This window comes from Erythrolamprus reginae, chromosome 1, assembly GCF_031021105.1.
Source record: "Erythrolamprus reginae isolate rEryReg1 chromosome 1, rEryReg1.hap1, whole genome shotgun sequence".
Classification (NCBI taxonomy): domain Eukaryota; kingdom Metazoa; phylum Chordata; class Lepidosauria; order Squamata; family Dipsadidae; genus Erythrolamprus; species Erythrolamprus reginae.
In genome coordinates, this window is record NC_091950.1 from 157,434,182 (window position 1) to 157,454,480 (window position 20,299).

The following is a 20,299-nucleotide window of genomic DNA, read 5'->3' on the forward strand; positions in this document are numbered from 1 at the left end:
AACTTAATTGTTGCATAGACGGACATTTGTACCCACAATACTGAATATATAAGCATTTGGATTAATAATTGATGCATTGACAATTTTTACCAGCAAAGGTAAATGCTATTGTTGTATTACACTAAACAATATTCATAAAATAAATTGCTGTATTTTTTAAATAAATAATTGGAAACTGAAATCATTACTCTTGATGATACCCTAATTTTTAAAAATAGTGATAAGGCACAATTGATTTACTGGTATAAAGCACAATTGTCTTTGCTTGCTGCCATCAGTGTTTTATTTACAGTGTTTTGCAATAGGTGCATTTTTTTAATCATTCGTTAGACAGAGGTAAGAAATTGAACATCAAGAAAATTACTTAAGAATTGGCTACAGTCTCTAACGTGATAATAACTGGCCGAAGGATCAACCATTTGGGAGAAAAGTAAGTATCATACAAAATTTAAAAAGGGTCAAGGTTTAAAAAGGAAGGAAAACAAAATCGGCAACTAGGAATCTACTGTACCATATCAACACATTTGACTATAAGGCGAGGGATAAAAAAGAAGGATTAGAACTAAAGCTTCAGAAAAAATAAAGTGTTGTATCCTGGCCTTCCATTTTGTCTGTGAGGAACAAAAATAATGTGAACAAAATTATGACTATATGAATAATAGAAGGAGGTTTAATCGAGTATAAATTCTGTTACGGTTAGATGAATTATATCAACAGGAAAATTAAATTCTAAATGCACTGAATAAATCGAAGAAATCTGGCACACACAAAGAACACACAGAGGCATCTACTAAACTCTTTTGAAGCCTCTGAAAGTCGTTGTACTTCCCAAACAACATGCCCAAAATTTTGTTTGTGTTTTTTACGGTTGTTTTTGGTTTCATTTTAGTAGGGAGATGAAGTAACACAGGGCATCATTAAGATGCTTCAATGACTCTAGTGTGATGTCAAACCTTTTTTTCCTTGGGTGCCGAAAGAGTGTGTGTGCGCACTATCACACACATGTGAGTGCCCACACCCATAATTCAATGCCTGGAGAGGGGGAAAACAGCTTCCCTCATCCCCCAGAGGCCCTCCGGAGGCTGGAAATGGCCTGCTTCCCAATTTCTGGTGGGCCCAGTAGGCTCTTGTTTCACCCTCCCCAGGCTCCAAAGGCTTCCCTGCAGCTGGAGAGGGCAAAACACGAGCTTACTGGGACCACTAGAACTTTGGAAACAGGCCATTTCCAGCCTGTTAGATTCTATAATAATGACATGCTACATCATGGTGCAAATTATGTTTTGGAACGATAGGGAAGAAACACATGTTGGAGAGATAATGGAAGTGCATGCTTAGGCCTCCACTCCAAATTCAGCTCAGCCATCACATCTTTTGTCCACAAGCAAAATCTGCCCACCCCCTTATCTCAAAACTATACAAATTGTGTATAGCTCTTCTCGTTGTATTTTCAGGTTAAAAAAAACCTCTCATATCTGGCTGCCATTGTTTCTCATCTTCACTGCTAGCCCCTGTAGTGGATGGATGGACATCATGATGGATTATTACAAAGTTCTGGACATTTCCCAAAGTGCCTCCATGAATGATATTAAACGAGCGTAAGATAAGTCCTTCAAACCATCTTTTTTCTCATGCAATCCCAGCCAACCAAACATGACATTTCTTGCTTCCTTATGAATTTGGCTCAAGGGATTGAATAACCGAACAGTTTTGTTTTTGTTATTTGTCATTTATGTCTATGGCAAAGATGGAAAAAAGAACATTACTGTGATAGGATCCCTCCATGGATAATTTAGTCAGAAATCTGATCATAGTCTTGTCCCTATTATTAGGAGTTATGCTCTCTCATGTGAATAATGAGAAGTTGTCTGGAATAATGATATATAAAAAAAGATTATTTGCTTCCAATATATGTGGATGGTTGTATGGAGGGCTGGATCAATAAAAACCAATATATTTCATTGTCTGCCTTGAAAAGACAATATCCATTCTTGCAATTTTTGGTATGGATTATTTAAAAACAGGAGAAAAATCATTACTTAGATTTACTATCATCTATTGTATGCCTCATCCCCTGATTTATGTAATTCTTAATGCAAGTAGGCTGAAAATGTTTTTTTTTAAATGTCATTTACCCATTTTCCAATCTTTTATGTGTATATTTATTCGATGTAAGCTTTTCAATGCAAATTTCCCCAATTTCATTCTTTTTTCTATTTCTCTACTATTTGTGCCATGACAAAATTCAATGAAAATATTTAAATTTGCTCCCAACGTAATTCATGGTGGAATTATTGTACTATCCTACTGGCTGATCATTAACATTGTTGCAGCTCTATTATGGATGATTGGCCATTAATACTTGTTACATTTACATGAAACTATGCAGGTACCGGAGCAAAGTGCTCAGATGGCATCCAGATAAGAATCCGGAGAACAGAAAAGAAGCTGAGCAGAAATTCAAGGAGATTGTTGAAGCTTACACATTCCTTTCAGATAGTAAGAACCCTAGTTCCTCTCTTATGCCCTTCTCTTTTGGGGTCTTTGAAGAGATTCAATAGTTCACTCTCATTTATTTTTGATTAAATAATCCAAATACAAACCATCTAGGGCAGTGATGGCGAACTATGGCACCCTTGCCACAGGTGGCATGTGACACCATATCTGCTGACACGTGAGTCATTGCCCTAGTTCAGCTCCATATGTGCATGCTGAACAGCTGATTTTGGATTCAAGTAGAGACTCTGGGAGGGTGTTTTCGGCCTCTGGAAGACCTCCAAGAAGGCGGGGAAGGGCATTTTCACCCTCCCAGGCTTCAAGAAAGCCTCTGGAGCCTGGGTAGGATGAAAAATGGGCCTACTGGGCCACCAAAAGTCAAGAAATGGGCAATTTCTGGTTTCCTGAGGGCTTCCATGGAAGCAGGGGAGGCCTTTTTCACCCCAGACAGGCTCCAAGAAAGCCTCTGGAGCCTGGGTAGGGTGAAAATGGGCCTACCAGGCCCACCAGAAGTCAAGAAATGGGCCCTTTTCAGGGTTAGGGAAATGCACAAGGGGCAGGGCAGCATGTGTGTGTGTGGGGTTTGCGTATGCACGTGCAGGGGGCATGGAGTGTGGGAGGACAGTGAATTATGGGTGTGGGCACACAAATGCGCACAATAGCACTTGTGCACTTTCGGCACCCAAGGGAAAAAAGGTTCACCATCACTGATCTAGGGCATAGATGATGACTGACACTGGAATGAATTTAGATAAAAGGCAGAAATTAAAATAAAAAAATATATAACCCCACCCCCAACATTACATTTGTTACATCAATGAAAACTCAATCATCAGGGCCAAAAGTGTCTAAATGTTGAATCATGGCAACTGGACCATGATGGCAAGCCACTTGGGAGGGAGAAAACCCTGAAATTGGTATGGCAAGAATTAGTACAAGTCTGTAGAGATTCTCAGTCATCCAGGTCACAGTTGTTTCAAAAGTGCTTTTTCTGGAGGCCATTGGACTTTCTTGTTTTTCCTTTGAAGACATTTTGCTTCGCATACAAAAAGCTTCTTCAGCGCTGATTGGATCCATTCATTCCTCATCATCCAGTCGGAGCTGAAGAAGCTTCTTGGGTGAGAAGCGAAACATCTTCAAAGGAAAAACAAGAAAGCCCAGTTGCCTTCTGAAAAAAAAGGACAAGAGTTGGTACGTTCCAATGACACTCTGACTCTCTGCCTAACTAATTTTGCTCTGACTGTTGAAGTTGCTTGGATGAGCAATCAAAAGTCTCAAGATTAACAAAGTTTGGTCCAGTTGCCACGATTCAACCTTTGGACATTCCATAAATTAGTTCTCCTCCCAATTCTGTACAGTAAAATGATGCAATCTGCATTTCCTCCAAAGGCATACGAATACCTGACTTTCTGTTCAGGTAATCAAGAGGCTTCAAATACAAAGGATCTGTTTCTTCCATTTATATTCTGCAGGAACTGCCTGCTACCGCACGAATCCCAGCAGCCGATAAGGTCCCACAGAGTTGGCCTTCTCCGGGTCCCGTCGACTAAACAATGTCGTCTGGCAGGCCCCAGGGGAAGAGCCTTCTCTGTGGTGGCCCCGGCCCTCTGGAATCAACTCCCCCCGGAGATTAGAACTGCTCCCACCCTCCTTGTCTTCCGTAAACTACTTAAGACCCACCTATACCGCCAAGCATGGGGGATTTGAGACATCTTTCCCCCAGGCTTATTATAATTTATGTTTGGTATGTATGTGCTGTTTGGTTTTTAATTATGATAGGGTTTTTAGTTTTTTTAATATTAGATTTGTGCCAGTATAATATTGTTTTTGTTGTTGTTGTGAGCCGCCCCGAGTCTTCGGAGAGGGGTGGCATACAAATCTAATAAATTATTATTATTATTATTATTATTATTATTATTATTATTATTATTATTATTATTATTACATGTTGTAGGATTTTTTTTAAATCTCTCTTGGTTTTCCCTTTAACAGATTGAATAAGTGAGCTTCCATCAGCAGGATATAATTCTCTTGTTTCTTCCGTTCTCTTTGCAATTCTTTGTGTGACTTTCATATTAGTTCTGGAGGCTTGGTTGGAGGTGGAATGAGGTGGGCAGTTCCCCCAGAACAATTTTTAGTGCAGGCAGCAGTACAGGGAAGAGAAAAATCATACCACTCCATTCTGCTAATATTGGAAGCATGCAGTTGAAATTTACTTTTACAGAGTCTGTCTTTGTGTAGCTGTCTATCTGAAAACGTATCTGCTATTAACTGGTTTTATAAGCCTTCTTGTATTATTTCTTTAAGGCATCTCAGTGTACAGTATATAGTGAGCTCTATTTAGGGGTGGAGATCAGAAGCAACAATCTTGGAATTATTCAAACCTAGTGATATGGAGTTAGCTTTAAATCCCCATAGGTTGATGTCTCTTTTATTCCAGAAAGTGCTCGTTTTTCTCATGATGGAAATAGCAAAGACTCTTCCAAAGGAACAAGTAAGTAAACTAGAGGAAGACTTAAGAGTCTTTTAAAATCAAATCAATTATTTCATCAAGGCCTTGATACCTTTCATAAAATGAATATACACCATTGACCTTCTTATACCCTATGACAGTGATGGTGAACCTTTTTTGGTTTGCGTGTTAAAAGGGCATGTGTGGACGTGCATGTGCCCACATCCCTCCCCTCCCCCCCCCCATGAGCAACCTCCTCCATGCTGCCCCTCACGCATGCTCACAGGCCTTTCTGAAGCCTGGTAGCCAGTGATGGATTCCTACCAGTGTGGCCCAGAGAGCCTCACCGATTTTCAGCAATTTTTTTTACGGTGTCTCTGTGTGGAAGAAGCCCTCTCGACAGGGGTGGGCTGCTGCCCGGACGCGGGGGGGGGGGAAACACAGTGGGGTAGCGGAAATGGAGCCCCACCCCAGAGCACCCAATTTGCACTGAAAGATGTTGAAAGAAAAAGCAGGGCTTCCTGCATAAGCCACACCCATAGTGTGGTAGTAAAAATCTTGGTAGCCCTTCACTGCCTCCCTCCCGCCCTTGTCTTAATGCTGACTTTTATTCTCCGTCCGAAGCACAGCTGATGGCTTCTTCCACACGAAGATGCCAGGAAACAAAATATCAGAAAATCAGTGGGTTCATACCATTGCAGCTCTCTGGACACACCAATATGTACCCACTACTGCTGGTAGGTGAAAAAAATTGCCCAAATGGGCAAACCGGAAGTGCATTTTTCTGAGCTTCCGGTTTGTCCTTTATGGGATCTTTTTTGCCTCCAGGGCTTCAGGGAAGCATCTGGAGGATGAAAGTACCTTTTTTAAAGGCCGAAAATCAGCTGGCCAGCAGTTCCTGTCAGCTCCAGCGTGCATGCACCGTGTGCCGCCTGTGGCACCTGTGCCATAGATTTGCCATCATGGCCCTATGATCTTCAGTAAGGAAAATAGAGACTGGATGATTAAAAGACTTCAGAGGGAACCAAAATATGTTTCCCCCCCTCCGTTTACCATATTTTTCGGAGTATAAGACGCACCAGAGTATAAGATCCATCTTAGTTTTTGGGGAAGAAAATAGGGAAGAAATAATTTGTCTACCAGGTATTCATTTGGCTAGTCCTTAGTCTGGTGAGCTACAACACCCTGGTTGGGGATAAAAAAACAGTTTCTAAAACACTTCACTTCTCTCTCTCTCCAGAGAGAGAAATAATGGGAAAAGCAGGCAAAGGGAAGATCGCTTTGCTAGCAAAGCATGGAAGATTGTCTCACCCCATTAGGGCTAAAAGAAAGGCGGAAGATCGCCTGCTAGCAAAGCAGGGAAGATCACTTCACTGGCGTTAAAAAAGGCTTCTTTTTTTTAAAAAAATATTTTTTTTGAATAAAAAAGACAAAACATTACAAACAAACGTGGAAAGACCAGACAAAACACATAACATAAAAAGGTTGCTACAATTGCTCCGCTCAGGATAGAAGTCTTCTTAATACAAAAAGGAAAAACTATTTATAGATTAGATCAATTCAGAGGAATAAACACATCTATTTACTAAACTCTATCTAAGAACATTTCCATCTAAAAAAAGAAAAAAAATTAACTATTATTTTAACATCATTAAGCATTTTTTTTAATTCCACCAGATGTAGACCCTCTGCCAGATTTTATAAAATTCTGATTCTTCTTGATTATTCAACTGCCTCGTCATCATGTCCAGCTGTGCACATTCTATAATTTTCTTAAATACCTCCTCTTCTTTAGGTATTTCCATTTCTTTCCATCTTTGTGCGAAGACAATCCTAGCAGCTACTAAAATATGAGTTCTTAAGTAAAACATTTCTTTTTTATATTCATTATTTGTGATACCTAATAAGAAAAAAAGGCTTCTAAAGCCCAGAAGCCCAGCTGATTGTCGGAGGGAGAAGCTATGAAAAAAACAGGCAAAGGGAAGGTCGCTTAGCTAGCAAAGCACAGAAGATTGCTTCACTTGTTACCACCTTGGTAGGGCTGGAAAAAAGCTTAGTAAAAGGTACTATCAGAGTATAAGATACTCAAATTTGCAGCCTCTTTTAGTGGGGGAAATGTGTGTCTTATACTCCAAAAATATGGTAAATGTGAACTAATATCATTTATAAAACAGCAATAAGAAAAAATAATGTGCACTCAACTAGGAATTTTGGAGGCTACCATCTGATAGATAAGATATCAGCTTAGAGCAAGGCTTCCTGCTAGAGGCAGGGGTCATCCAAATTATTGATGATAGTGGATGACCCCTATTTGAAATTGACAGATAAATTGATACTTTTCATTCAAAGTAGTAAAACAAATAATTAAGCTATAATCCCAATAGTTTGTTTCCTAAATATTTGAATTCAGAGGTTACGCATATCTAGTAGAGAATGGTACAGCTGAGTTTTGTTTAGTTTAATTTTTAATCCAAGCAAGAATAGGCTGGAGGTCCCCCCTGCCTCCACTGCTCTGCAAACATGATTATCAAAGATGAGTATTCTGTGCGAATGGAAGGAATCAATCTCTGAGCAAAGATCTCTACTGATTGCTTTTCTTAATATCCCCATAGATCATTGAAAAAGAAAGCGCAACAATTTAGATGATATTTCTTGTTAAAGTCATTTTCCTTACCCAGCCCCAACTCCATGCATACGTAATGATCTCATTTTGTCTTATGTCTTTTGTCTCCTTAGAAAAAACTGAGGATGAGAAACACTTATCAGTATTTGATCAGGATGGCATCAAAATATTCTTCACAAAACAGCGCTCCTCTTCCGGTAATATTATATGTAAACCCAATCTAATGCCAGCCACCCCCACTTTTCACAATTAATTTGGAATACTCATCGTTATACTTCTTTCTGCAATAAATTAGGCAGACCTTCTTTTATAATAGCCAAATTTGAAGAGTTTTGACTGAACTGGGAAAACAAAGCTGATGTGAAAGAGATAAAAGAAAAATAAAATATTTTCCATCATGTGTAAGCAAAGTTTTATTGCTGGTTCCCCGGTTTGATGAATTTGGCCTTTGGGCATTTAATTCTTCATTAGCGAATTTATATCATCATTCCATCTTAACTAAATAATGCTGGATGGCTTATAAAACACTTAAATAAAAACTCTGTGTCAAAGCCGAAAGGCAACACCAAATTAAAATAATTGAGGCTCTTGCCATAACTGTCTAATTACACAACAATAAAACATATATACAGCCTCCACTAATCTTCTGTCCCCAGGAGGTCTTCAAGGCTTGTATGATAAGATACAATGGCAACAGAGATAAAAATAAAATTTAAAAAAAGAAATAAAAATGAAGGGAATCAGAATATTTTACTGGGCCACCAGAAGGAAAGAGAATGGAAAATAATTCTAATCTTTATTTATTTAATGGTGGGAGAAAATAGACAAAACTAATAGAGAAGTCTGCGGGACAGAGAATTTGTGAAGATGTTTGGACTTTTATGGGAAGAGCATTTGTTTAAAGAGAAAAGCAAATGCATTTAGAAATGATTCATGATACATGTATTGTATGGCTTCTATGTTTCAGATTTTTCTGTATCATTCTTCAGTGCTCCTAAAAGATTCCACCACTTTTCTATCATGACCGCTGTCATCAATGGCAAAAAGATCACAACCAAAAGGTAAAATGCAAAATGGATGCCTTTCTGTGACTCCTTCATTTGGTACTTAGATCTCTCTGTATAGAAATATTAATGTCTTAGTGTCTGAAAAACTTCACACACCAAGAGTCTAATACAAAAATCAGGACTGGTGGAGAAGAGCTGAATTTCTTTCTAGCAGTTATCATTCACTTTGATAAAAGGAGAACTAAAAAACCTTTCAAAGGGGAACAAAATTTAGGATAAATTTTCTTCCTTATGTATCAGTGATATTAACTAATAACCGTTGCAAGAGAATAATATGTGGGTGAAATTATTGCCTTTTATTGTACAGTTACAGATGGGATGACTTCATGGAGTCCTGAAACTGGGCATTTTTCAGTTGTGATGCCACTGAGTTTTAGCAAAATGTGTAGAAATGTCTGCCTCATTTCTCCACTTTATTTATTTTATTTACTTTATTTTATTTATTTGTTTTGTTTGTTAAACTTGTACGAGATAACTGGTATAAATATAAACATGGACATGAGCACATGAAATGAGTACTAATAAATAGGGACAGTAGGACAGGGATGGTAGGCACACTGGTGTGTTTATGCACAAATCTCTTAGGAATGGTGTGAGGTCAATGGTAGATAGTTTAAGGTGAAAGCTATGGTGTCAGGCATAGCATTCTAAGCAGAGGTGGGTTCTTCCTGGTTTGGACCAGTTTGCCCTTACTGGTAGCAACCCACTGGTGATGTCACAATGATGTCACAGAACTAGATCAGTCAGTATCGATCAGAACTAGACCAGTCAGTATCGATCTATGGAGGCCGGCATTTTATTTTTGAATTTTTTTTGGGGGGGGGGGGGATATTTTTGGGATACTTTTTTTGTTTTTTTCTTCTTCTGCGTATATGCAGAAGCTGAGTTTCCGGCACTGCACATGCGTCGCCATCTTGTTTTTTAAAAAAAATCTGATTTTTTGCTATTGCACTAGCACCCGCGTGCAAAACAGGTGCATGGCCACACAGCATGGGAGGAAGCGAACTGGCACCGAGATAAGTTAGAACCCACCCCTGATTCCAGGCATTGGCCACTCTATTGCTGAAGTTGTATTTTATGGAATTGAGTTTGGAGTGGTTTACCTTCATTTTGTATCAATTATGTGCCTGTGTATTATTGTGGCTGAAGCTGAAGTAGTCGTTGACAGGTAGGACATTATAGGCAGACAATTTTGGGTACTCTGCTTAGGTCAGACTGTATACGGTGAAGTGCAAGGTTGTCCAAGCCCAACATTTCAAGCCTGGTGGCATAAGGTATTCTATTGAAAGCTGGTTAAGAATTTGTGTCCAAAATGATTGATAGTACAACTTGATAGTAGTCAAATAACTGATTTTGTCTTTTACAAATTGTGAAATGTGAAAGGTGGTGCTATATTGATAAGAACTTTTATTTTCTTTTGTCATTTTAACAGTTATATTAATTCATTGTATATCTAGCTTTCTCTCTGCCCTTTGTAGAATGGGGGCAAAAAGTTGTGAAAGTCTGAGGAATTTGATATTAAAATATTGAGAGGGAATATTATTGAATATATTTGAGACAACAAAATATGGGTTATATGGGACAACAAAACAACAAAACAACATTATTTTTCAGTCACACTTATGCCAAAATAGTTTAATACCTTTAAAAAAAATGCAGGATCACATTTTTAGAAAAGTCACCCACATGCAGAGAAGTTTTAACACTAAAATTCCAATGGAGTATTTTTGAAGGATCAGTATCTGCTTCCCAAATAAACCAGAACTTAAAAGAAATTTTGAAGTGTGGATGTTCAAATCTTTCAAATCTTGTATATAGTTAAATTTTATGAAAAATGAGAGGCAGCAATATCTTTATATTGCTATAAAGATATTTCAGGAGCTCACATTCTGAAGGATAAATTGATTCTTAACTAAAGTTTTCCTTGAGTTGAATTCAATCTTTGTTGACATTTTGGATGCATCTTAGAACCTTTATATTCTCTGCTGGCTTCCCATTGAAATATACTAACCAGGTCTGAACCCTGACTGTCTTCTCAAAATCAGTCAAGATTTGTTAGATCAGTAGTTCATAGTCAACAGTAAATAATTCAGACTATCAAACTGCATAATAATCAAGACCTGTTAAATTGCTTTGAAGTCTAAGCAAGAAATCACAAGTGCCTTTCCTAGAATTATTATAAAAGAATAATAATGAAGTAACTTACCAATACTTTTCCCTTCAGGCATCTTGAGAATGAAAGCAAGTACTTGGAAGTTGAAGAAAATGGGAAGACGGTATCTATCCATGTTAATGGTAAATGTGAATGGGCCAGATGACACTTTCTTCTTTCCAGTGTGAAATATTTTGTTTTTAGTGTTCATGAGATTTCTTGAAGGCACCTGATTTTTCAAGCAAGCACTTTGTGTGCCTTAACAAAAATTGTGACCCCGAGAGACATTTCTGTCTCAGGGAGGGCAGAGAGCTAGACAGGAAGGAAGATAACATGCAAATGTCAGCAATCTCTTCCCAAAGAATTCAAGATGAATTGGAGGGACTTAGCTTTCTTTTTTTCCCTGAATTGTAGGCCTGAAGGGATCCAAACAACCAATAACTAAGAGTCAAATCCAGAGGGGGGGAAAAACCACTAGAACTGAAAAAAAAAATCTAATTTGCACTGGGTTTTATAATCTGAATGTGTTCTGTTGCAACATTATGCTGTATTTTCAATTTGTCAGCAACAGCAGAAATCAAGAAAGAAGGTTAATCAAAGGCACTGTTTATAATGAAACAAACTGGCTTCTGCAATACAAGCAAAAGTAATTGGTTAAATATTACTAAACTACTTTCAATTAAAGGCATTAATTCTTATTATCCATCAGACAGCTCTTTTAATGTTCTGTCTGTTCGGTTTTCGTTTGGAGCATTGCACAAATCCAGTTACTGTGGCTTGTATACCATAAATTACAGCTTAGTAAATTGTGGAAATCTAGCAAATTGTAATTTATTAAATAAACTATGGTTAAGTATGGTCTCAAAATTCAAAGCTGGATCTGAGTAGAACTGAAGCAATCACACTCAACAACCATCAAGCCAAACAAAACTTTTATTTAGGCTGGCACCCCGGTATTCAATGAATTTAATGCAAAGTCTGTTGTGATGTAGTGCTAGCCAAATGAATCATTAAGACTTTTCTTTTTCTCTTACTGAATTTTAGCTATATACATCCATATTTCATCTATATGGAATAGATTCTAGAAGTTATAAAGATTCAACATTGCTTTTGGAGGAAATTCTCTCCATTTGAATAGCATTACTACCACTCTTATATGTGTGGTTTGATTCAGCAACTGATATTAGTAGCTTACTGGGTATTTTGTCAACCATTGACCAACCATTGGCTGAACAACTGCTAGTTATTTATATTCTTATAAAATATGTTAAATTTTGATGTTAGCATATTGGGAGTTTTGCTGCATATTATTTATGCCAGCTGTTATAAACACAGGCTGAAATGCTTACATAGTGATAAGTTATACTGATGGACAGTAAATTCTACTAAGTAGAAATTGCTCTTTCAAGACATGTAATTGTAACCTAGGGGAACCTGATTATGAATACAGTATACATACTTGCTCCAGAGTGTTATCATGTGTGGGGGGAGAAAAAGAACATAATAGAACCAGATCAAGATATCTGGTTTGGTTGTCCAAAATGCAAGACAATGATTCATTTGCTTACCACCTACAGATGCTAATTTGATTCCGCAGGAGAATAACTTTTCAATATGTGATCATTCTCTCCTGGGGAAAAAGGGTGAATCATACTATTAGCTCTTTGAATGCGAATATATTCTGCAAGTAGTGTTTTGAGTGATCTTGGCTTGTCACCAACTGTTAGTCAGGGCTACCTTACAAGTCTGTAGGGAGAATAAAAGAAAAGCCATCCCACTTAGAACTCCTCAAAGCAGGAATAACAAATTATAAAACTTAAGGGGCATGCATAAGCGCACCACTGTGCCTACCGTCCAAGTCCTATTGTCTTTTTTTGTTACTTTTTTATCATTACTTATCTAATGTTTTATTTGTATAAATTATCACCCTATAATTGTTTGACAAAATAAATAAATTACAAATTACAAAACAAAATACAGACACAGTGGATCATTTTATGATTTTCAAATTACTTTTGCCTGATGTTTCCAGCAGAAAGCCTAAATCAAGTAAGCTAGACATTATTTTTTTCCCTCTCAATCAGTGACTAGAAAGTTTAAAAATTCTCCTATCCACAAATACTGAGCCATGAAGTAAGGATGAGTCTTAATCATATACCTATTTCTGTAGTCGAGTAATGAATTCTGCTTCTTGCAGGGATTCCAGTTTATGACAGAGAATTTAATGGATCGGTAGGAAGTTTGGCCTCGGATTGCAGGCTGAACAAGGGACGCTATCGTCCACACAGGCGGCGATTCTGGACTTGTGAAAAACGGCAGTGGGCTGATGAATGGCGACAGTGGGCAAGTAAATGGCGGGACTGGGCTGAAGAGTGCCGTAATTGGGCTGAAGGAAAGAATAAGTCAAAATATCAGGATAATGCTGGGCATCACCAGGCAAATGCAACAGAACGTCCAAAAACTAGTCAAGACAAGAATTGTCCTAGGCCGGGAGGAAACCTTCATGGATTTCCCTTGCCAGGAGAGGGGAAATGTGATTCAAAAGAAGGCCATGGCAAAACAAATAAAGGATCACCTCAACCAGAAGAGGAATACACCAAGCCAGATACAGGATACTTCATTTTTCCAAAACCAGGTGAGAAAAATCCTCAGGTGGATGAAGGGCGTCCTAAGTCAAGCAAGAGGCAATCCAAATCAGAGGAAGGAAACATTTTGCGAAATGTTGGCATCACTAAGTCAGGGGATGGACCTGCAAATCAGGATGAGGGACATCATAGAACAAAATATGGGAAGCCAAAGTCAGAAGATAGTCAGGTCAGGCCAGGGAAAGTGCATCTTGGATTACAGAAGTCAGACCAGGAAGTTCCCAGTCCTAAAAATTCAGATCCCAAGGGCAATGCCACGCCTAGGAAACACATTTCTGAATGCAACTCTGAGGTTGAGACATTGGAACCCCACAAGGAGAAACAGGAGTCACAGTCTGAAGGTAACAAGAGCCGTGCTGTGAGCCCTGAAAAGAAAAATGTAAAGGATGAAAAGTTGGAAGTGGAAGTCCAGAAAGATGGGATTTCACTAGAGTCTGAATCAGAGAAGAAAATCAAACTAAATGTCCAAGATATAAAGTATTCCCTTGATCCCAAACTGGCTTGTGAAGGACAAATGTCTGGCTTTAGTGCCACAAGGTTGTCTCTGAAAAGGAAAGAGCTCCAAATTCAGACAAGAAAACTGTATGTCAAAAGAAACAAGTCTCAGGGTAGGACCAAAATATCCTACAGTTTTAGGAAGAACAAAGCTCAGGTAGGAAAATACAGGATTCCTGATGGGCATAATAGAAGAGAGCTGGATGGGAAATTCTATTTTAATGAACACATAGATACAGTCACTGTTGGGAAGAAGCTACCTGCAGGTAATAGATATCTTTTCATAAATCGAAAGAAAGTGCCCCTCCCACCCCTCCCAAAAGGTGAAACTCCTTCTCAGGCAAAAAAGAGACAGCCCAGAAGAAGGGCATACTCTTCACCTGAAATTCAGAGTGAAAAGCTTCATTCTACCTCTGAAGCCAGACAGCCTTTGAGCCCACATGGCCAACAGCAAAGGAAGGTGACAAAATTGCCTTGGGTCAATGAACACCTTCCAAGTATTCAGGGTCGGAAGCTTGGAACCAATCAGTTCCTAATTATGAATCGTTGACCATTTGATGGATCCAATCAAGCTAGCACTGAGCAAAGCCGATTTCTGTGGTTCACAACTTGAGAACATCCAGATTTCTGCATTCTAAGCAGGTGGTGCAGAATACTACATTGCTGGGCTTCAGCAGAAGAGAGTGTTCTAAGAGTTCATGGTCCGGGAAGGAGGTATTTTTTCCCCCAATAAAGGAAATGTAATGTAATTCTTATTGTTCTCTAATATGTGTATGATATTCGGTGAGAAACAGGAATTACTCTGGAAATATTCATTCAGGCCAAATTTGCTCTGCATTCAGTCTTTTGTATCAACATTCCAAGATCAAAATATATTTTCACTTATGATGCTTTTGTTCAGTTTATATTTTCACTTATGATGCTTTTGTTCAGTTTACATTTTCTGATGTATTCCTAATCAAAATACAGTGGTACCTCTACATAAGAACACCTGTACTTAAGATTTTTTCTAGATAAGAACCAGGTGTTCAAGATTTTTTTGCCTCTTCTTAAGAACCATTTTCTACTTAAGAATCCGAGCCTGGAAAAATTTCCCAGGAAATTTGAGAGCGGCACAAAGGCCTGGCTAGTGTCCTGCCATTCCCCCTGGGTTTCTCTCTCTGACGCAGTGTATGGGAGGCAGCCTCGCTGCCTCAGAATCCCTCTTTTTTTTTTAAGCCTTAAAGTTTTGGATTTTTTGATTCCCCTCACCTCACCTTCCTCCTTCTGCAGTGACTGTCTTCATCCTCATCTTCCTCCTCCTCCTCCCACCCAAATTCCAAGCTTTTATTTCTTTCCTAATGGGTTTGCATGCATTATTTGCTTTTACATTGATTCCTATGGGAAAAATTGCTTCTACTTACAAGCTTTTCTACTTAAGAACCTGATCACGGAATGAACTAAGTTCTTAAGTAGAGGTACCCCTGTACATGTTTGTATCAGGGGTGGATTCCCAATCTTGTCACTACCGGTGAACCAAGTCATTGGATATATCAAATTGAGTCAGGGGTGTTCAAATAAAAAGTAAATGGACTTTGATCCAAACGTAAATTTGAGTCAACTTGGTTCAAGCTACATACACACTGGTCTACAAAATTTTTTAGTTGCAGAAATGAAATGTGCCATTTCTTAATGAATTTCACACACTGAATTCAAATATAATAATACAATTTGTTAGTTTTAATGCAACGGACATTTTACATTTTCTAACTACAGGTAATAGCCAAATAATGCACCAAAACTTAATACATATATATATAAACCTGTATATTTTTTATTAAAATTAAGTGAATTATATTCACAACAGTGAATACATGAAATAATCTATTGTTTATGTTTATTAAGAAAAACTAAATTAGTAAACAAGTTTAAAATGTTCAAAAGTTTAAATTTATCATTAATCTTGCCTTCAGTTTGTGTCCCTTTTGCTTCTCTTGAATTTTCTTTTGTATTCAAGGAAAGGATTGTCTCTTACAATTTTCCAACAGTAGTCTGCAAGCATTGATGGACTCCATTTACCTTGATATCTTGATGGGAGCAGTCCCCATGCTTGTCACTCACTGCTCCACAATTTGATGGAAATTAATTCAGATGAAAGTGTAGAAAATGAATTTTTGAGGATATGTTACAACCAAGACTTTTGTAGGCCTGGATGAGTTTTTCAACCACTTCCTTGTAGTTTGCTGCTTTATTGTATCCAAGAAAATTTGATGTCACTGGCACAAATGCTATACATGCAGTCTTTTCCTTGCCATGCAACAGAGAAAGAAACTAATCATCATTACTAAGTTCAGTGATCTGTGGGCCAACAAAAATTCCTTCATTTATTTTTGCAGCACTGAGAGATGGACACATCAAGTTGGGACTTATCAGGAACATGAAAGCTGCTTTATTCCTGTCCATTGCCTTCATGAAGTTTTTCATTAATCCCAACTTGATGTATAATGGAGATAGTAAAATTGCTGTCTACAAGTGCTACAAGTACTTTACATTTTTATACCCTGGTTGCAGTGTCTGCCATAGTGGCCAGTCTCTTTTGATATAGTAGTGTAATTCTTTTGCACGACTGTCCCATTCACATAGGAAGCAGCAATAATTAGTATATCCACCTTGAAGACCAAGTAAGGTAGCAACTACTTTCAGGTCACCACAGATTGACCATTGATGTTGATTGTAGTTAATGCATCTTAAGAACTCTTTCAAGTTTTCATATGTTTCTTTCATTGCAACTGCATAAGGAACTAGAACAGATGGTAACTGATTGCCATTATGAAGCAATACAGCTGCATAATATATATGTATCTCATATCATATTGTATCATGGAAACTAGAACCAATATATATTTTTAAATATTTTTTTTAGCACCCCAAAATTATGTAAGAACAGCTATTTTTATGCTTGCAACTTTTTACCTGTAGAACAGCGATATTGGTTGATTTAGTTATCACTGATAAGCTTATCATAAAATTATGTTTTTCTAACAATGGATTAAAGGTGTTAGTAAATCCTGAAGGTATCCCACTAGATCTATTGAGATTTGATTCTGTTCATTACCACACAGCCTTCCAGTAGAAGCCACAATGATGTCATAAGCATGATTATATAATTTAAATAACTCAGGTTATGTTGTTTGCATCAGTTTGCGTATGTTGTTATGATGATGTTGATGGCATAGCATAACTGATATATGTCATTTGCACAATGACATCATGGCGTGCCTGACCTCTTGCTCCCCTTTAGATAGCCATGAGTAGTTATGAAAGCCTAATTATGAAATATAGTATATGTCCTCATAGCATAACAATGCATTTTATCTGAATTCAGCTAGATATTAAAGTACAGAATATCTATGCATTCTACACTTTAAAAGTTAGGAAGATTTTTTTACCCAAGATTTATCTTGGTGCTTCAGAAAATATTGTTTTTCAGGCTGAATTAAACTGTCAATTGTAATTCGCAGAATAACCAATACAATAAGATCAATGGAATATCTCATTTCAAATGAGTCCCATGGGATTGAGTGGCATAGAAAGCAAATAAACAAAAATAGATAGATAGATAGATAGATAGATAGATAGATAGATAGATAGATAGATACATAAGTTTGACACATTGGATATATCACCCATTTTTCTTGGCAATAACATGGAAGGCTCTTTTAGCTTTTATCTCCCTCATTTAAAAACCTGCTATTTCCTGATGATTTTCTACTCAAATACTAATCAGGTTAAATCTTGCTAAAAAAAAACCCCAGATAAGATGATGTCAATGCTGGCATTTGGCCAAGTTACCAATATCAGTATTAAGATAAATATGTTGGTAGTATGTTAAAAACAACAATGTATTTTCAATGATCATACACATAAGGCTTTTTGAGATGTCAACCAGTTAAATTTAATGGCTTTTGTTTGCTAAGTAATTCCTTGCTATGTAAATGTCTCATGAATTTGTAGCAGTGTTTCTCATTTCCGCTTTTGTGCTCTATACCAATATCACATATATATTAAAAAAACATAAATGAGATGCAGCAAATCAGGTAAAGCTTGCCAGCAGTCTTGCTTGCTATACAGTATATTATACCTTGAACATTTATGTGAAATTCACTGTTACTTTTGGGGCAAGCAATGTTATGCAAAACACTAAAAAACAACAACAAGGTAGAAGAAGCAAAAAAAAAAGACAAGAGAAAAGGAAATATAGATAAATTAGGTTTACACAAACACAATTTATCTATACTTCTCCATATCTTGACTACACATTATCCATATTTCTACCATATTCACAAAGGGTTTTTTATTTTTAAACTTTTAACTTCTTTAACTTCTTTCTTTTTAAGGATCTCATTAACTCCATCGAACCATGACTTTCTTAGTCCTCCCCTTTCTCTCAGCTCATTACTTTTCCTTTATATATTTGTTCTGTAACTTGATTTTCCTACTTTCTCTATATGTGCAAAAAAACCTCCTCAACATTTTTCTTTAGTGATCCCTCAATTTTGTTCAATCCCAATTCAATGTGTACCCATTCATTCTTGGTTCTCTTTCTTCTAGTTTTAACACCTACTGCTTTATGTTTCTCCTGAAACAATTTTCACTTCTATATAACTAAGAAGGCAAATAGTATAATAAAATATTGCTTACAAAATATATAAATTGTATAAATGATGAACATGTTATTACCAAAATGTATAAACTTTTATTGAAGATTGAAATAGAAGAACTAAAGAATGTATGATTAAATGGATAAAAAAGTTGGTTAAAATATATGAATTGAACAATGGGAAGATATGGGGTTGAAAGGATCTAAATTTACATTTATAAGGGTGAAAATTTATACGATCTGAAGAGAAACCAGAGTATATAGAGGGGCATGATTACTGGCACGGTGAGACAGAATCCTCAGCGCTCAGATCACTGTCGAATCGGCCCAAAGCCTCCCTGAAGGGGAGGTGAAGAAGGGGACTTGGCAAAGGGTCCATTTTGGGGTCAGCATACCCCATGGACAGACTGACTGGAACCTCCACTGGCGGCGGTGCAAAGTGGCTTCAGTCGCCATAGCCACGGCCCGACTGGGTATCAGGAAGAGAAGGGCTAGTATGTTGGAAGTCATCTGGAAAGAAGAAAGGAATTTCTAAAGAGTAGTGCTGGAGGTGGAATGCAAGAAAATTGTGAGTTGTGTGGAATGATTTGCCATTTTTTTTCTTTTTAAAGAGAACTGTTTTTTTGAATAAGTGGAAAATATACAAGGAAGCTGAATAAGGCCGCTTATTAGTACCGGAACTGTTCATTGTCTATTGACTGGGTTGGAAAGCGATAGTTAAGACCCATGTGGCAGTTTTTGGATGCTCAGTTTGATTAAGACTTGATCTAAAAGAATTTAAACTTTCTTTCCTGTTTGGGTTAAATATTTTAAAATTGGAATCCAAGCTTTTTTTCTTTGTTGGATTGATGGTGCTGCCATCTATTGGAAGAATTATTTGCTTACTTAATTAACATCTGTTGCTTGGCCTTGGAAAAAGAAAAAAAAAGAGAGAACTTAAATGGAGGACGGACATTCTTTAAAAAGCTGATAAGAGAAGAAACTTTGATTGTGTTAATGCTGAGTTGGACTTGAACTTTGAATGAACTTTTTGAAGAAAAATCCTTGAAGCTGCAATACATCTTATGAAATTGGTGGAAGTAATATATTAGGCTGTTTAAGAGAACTTTTTTTTTCTAAACAGCTGGAATATAAAAGTTCTTTCTGCAGATATGGGGAAATCAGAGGTGGGGACCAAAGGTGAGCGAGCTGCCCTAAAATGAGCTGCCATAAAAGCAGGGCTGGGCTGCTTCCCGGGTGGGGGGGAAACGCAGCGGGGTAGCGAAAATGGAGCTCCACCCCAGAGCACCCAATTTGCACTGAAAGTTGAAAGAAAACACAGGGCATCCTGCATAAGCCACCCCCACAGTGTGGTAGTAAAATTTTTGGTAGCTCTTCACTGCATAAAAGGACATGACACGCTCCTACACCAAGGGTGCTACCCCTCCCTCAACACAATATACACAATAGATGTATAATGTATCAGACTACAATGTGCTTTGTCTTTCACATACACAAAATCTTCAGGAAAAGAAGCAATTCCTGAAATTTCATACTGCTGAAGAATACAGAATGAGCTTCACTTTGTATCTTACAGGGGAGGTTAACTGTCCTTATCTAAGTGCTATTGTACTATCAGGAGGGGGAGGAGAGTGGGAAGTGGAGAAAATACTATCTTAAAAGAATACCAAGCACTAGTCAATCTCATGAAACTTTCACAGCAATTTTGAGACATTTTTGAGGAATATACTAAT

General features: G+C 37.5%; 1 protein-coding gene across 1 annotated transcript; it reads left to right on the top strand.

Moving 5' to 3' along the window:
• Nucleotides 1-82: 82 nt before the first annotated feature.
• Nucleotides 83-15,757, top strand: LOC139155078 (uncharacterized). The gene is made up of 8 exons (XM_070730207.1): nucleotides 83-98; nucleotides 1,452-1,595; nucleotides 2,387-2,496; nucleotides 4,934-4,987; nucleotides 7,682-7,765; nucleotides 8,536-8,629; nucleotides 10,860-10,930; nucleotides 12,985-15,757. Exons 2-8 carry the CDS (start codon nucleotides 1,522-1,524, stop codon nucleotides 14,475-14,477), a joined length of 1,980 nt encoding a protein of 659 aa, XP_070586308.1. The 5' UTR covers nucleotides 83-98; nucleotides 1,452-1,521; the 3' UTR covers nucleotides 14,478-15,757.
• Nucleotides 15,758-20,299: the final 4,542 nt, after the last annotated feature.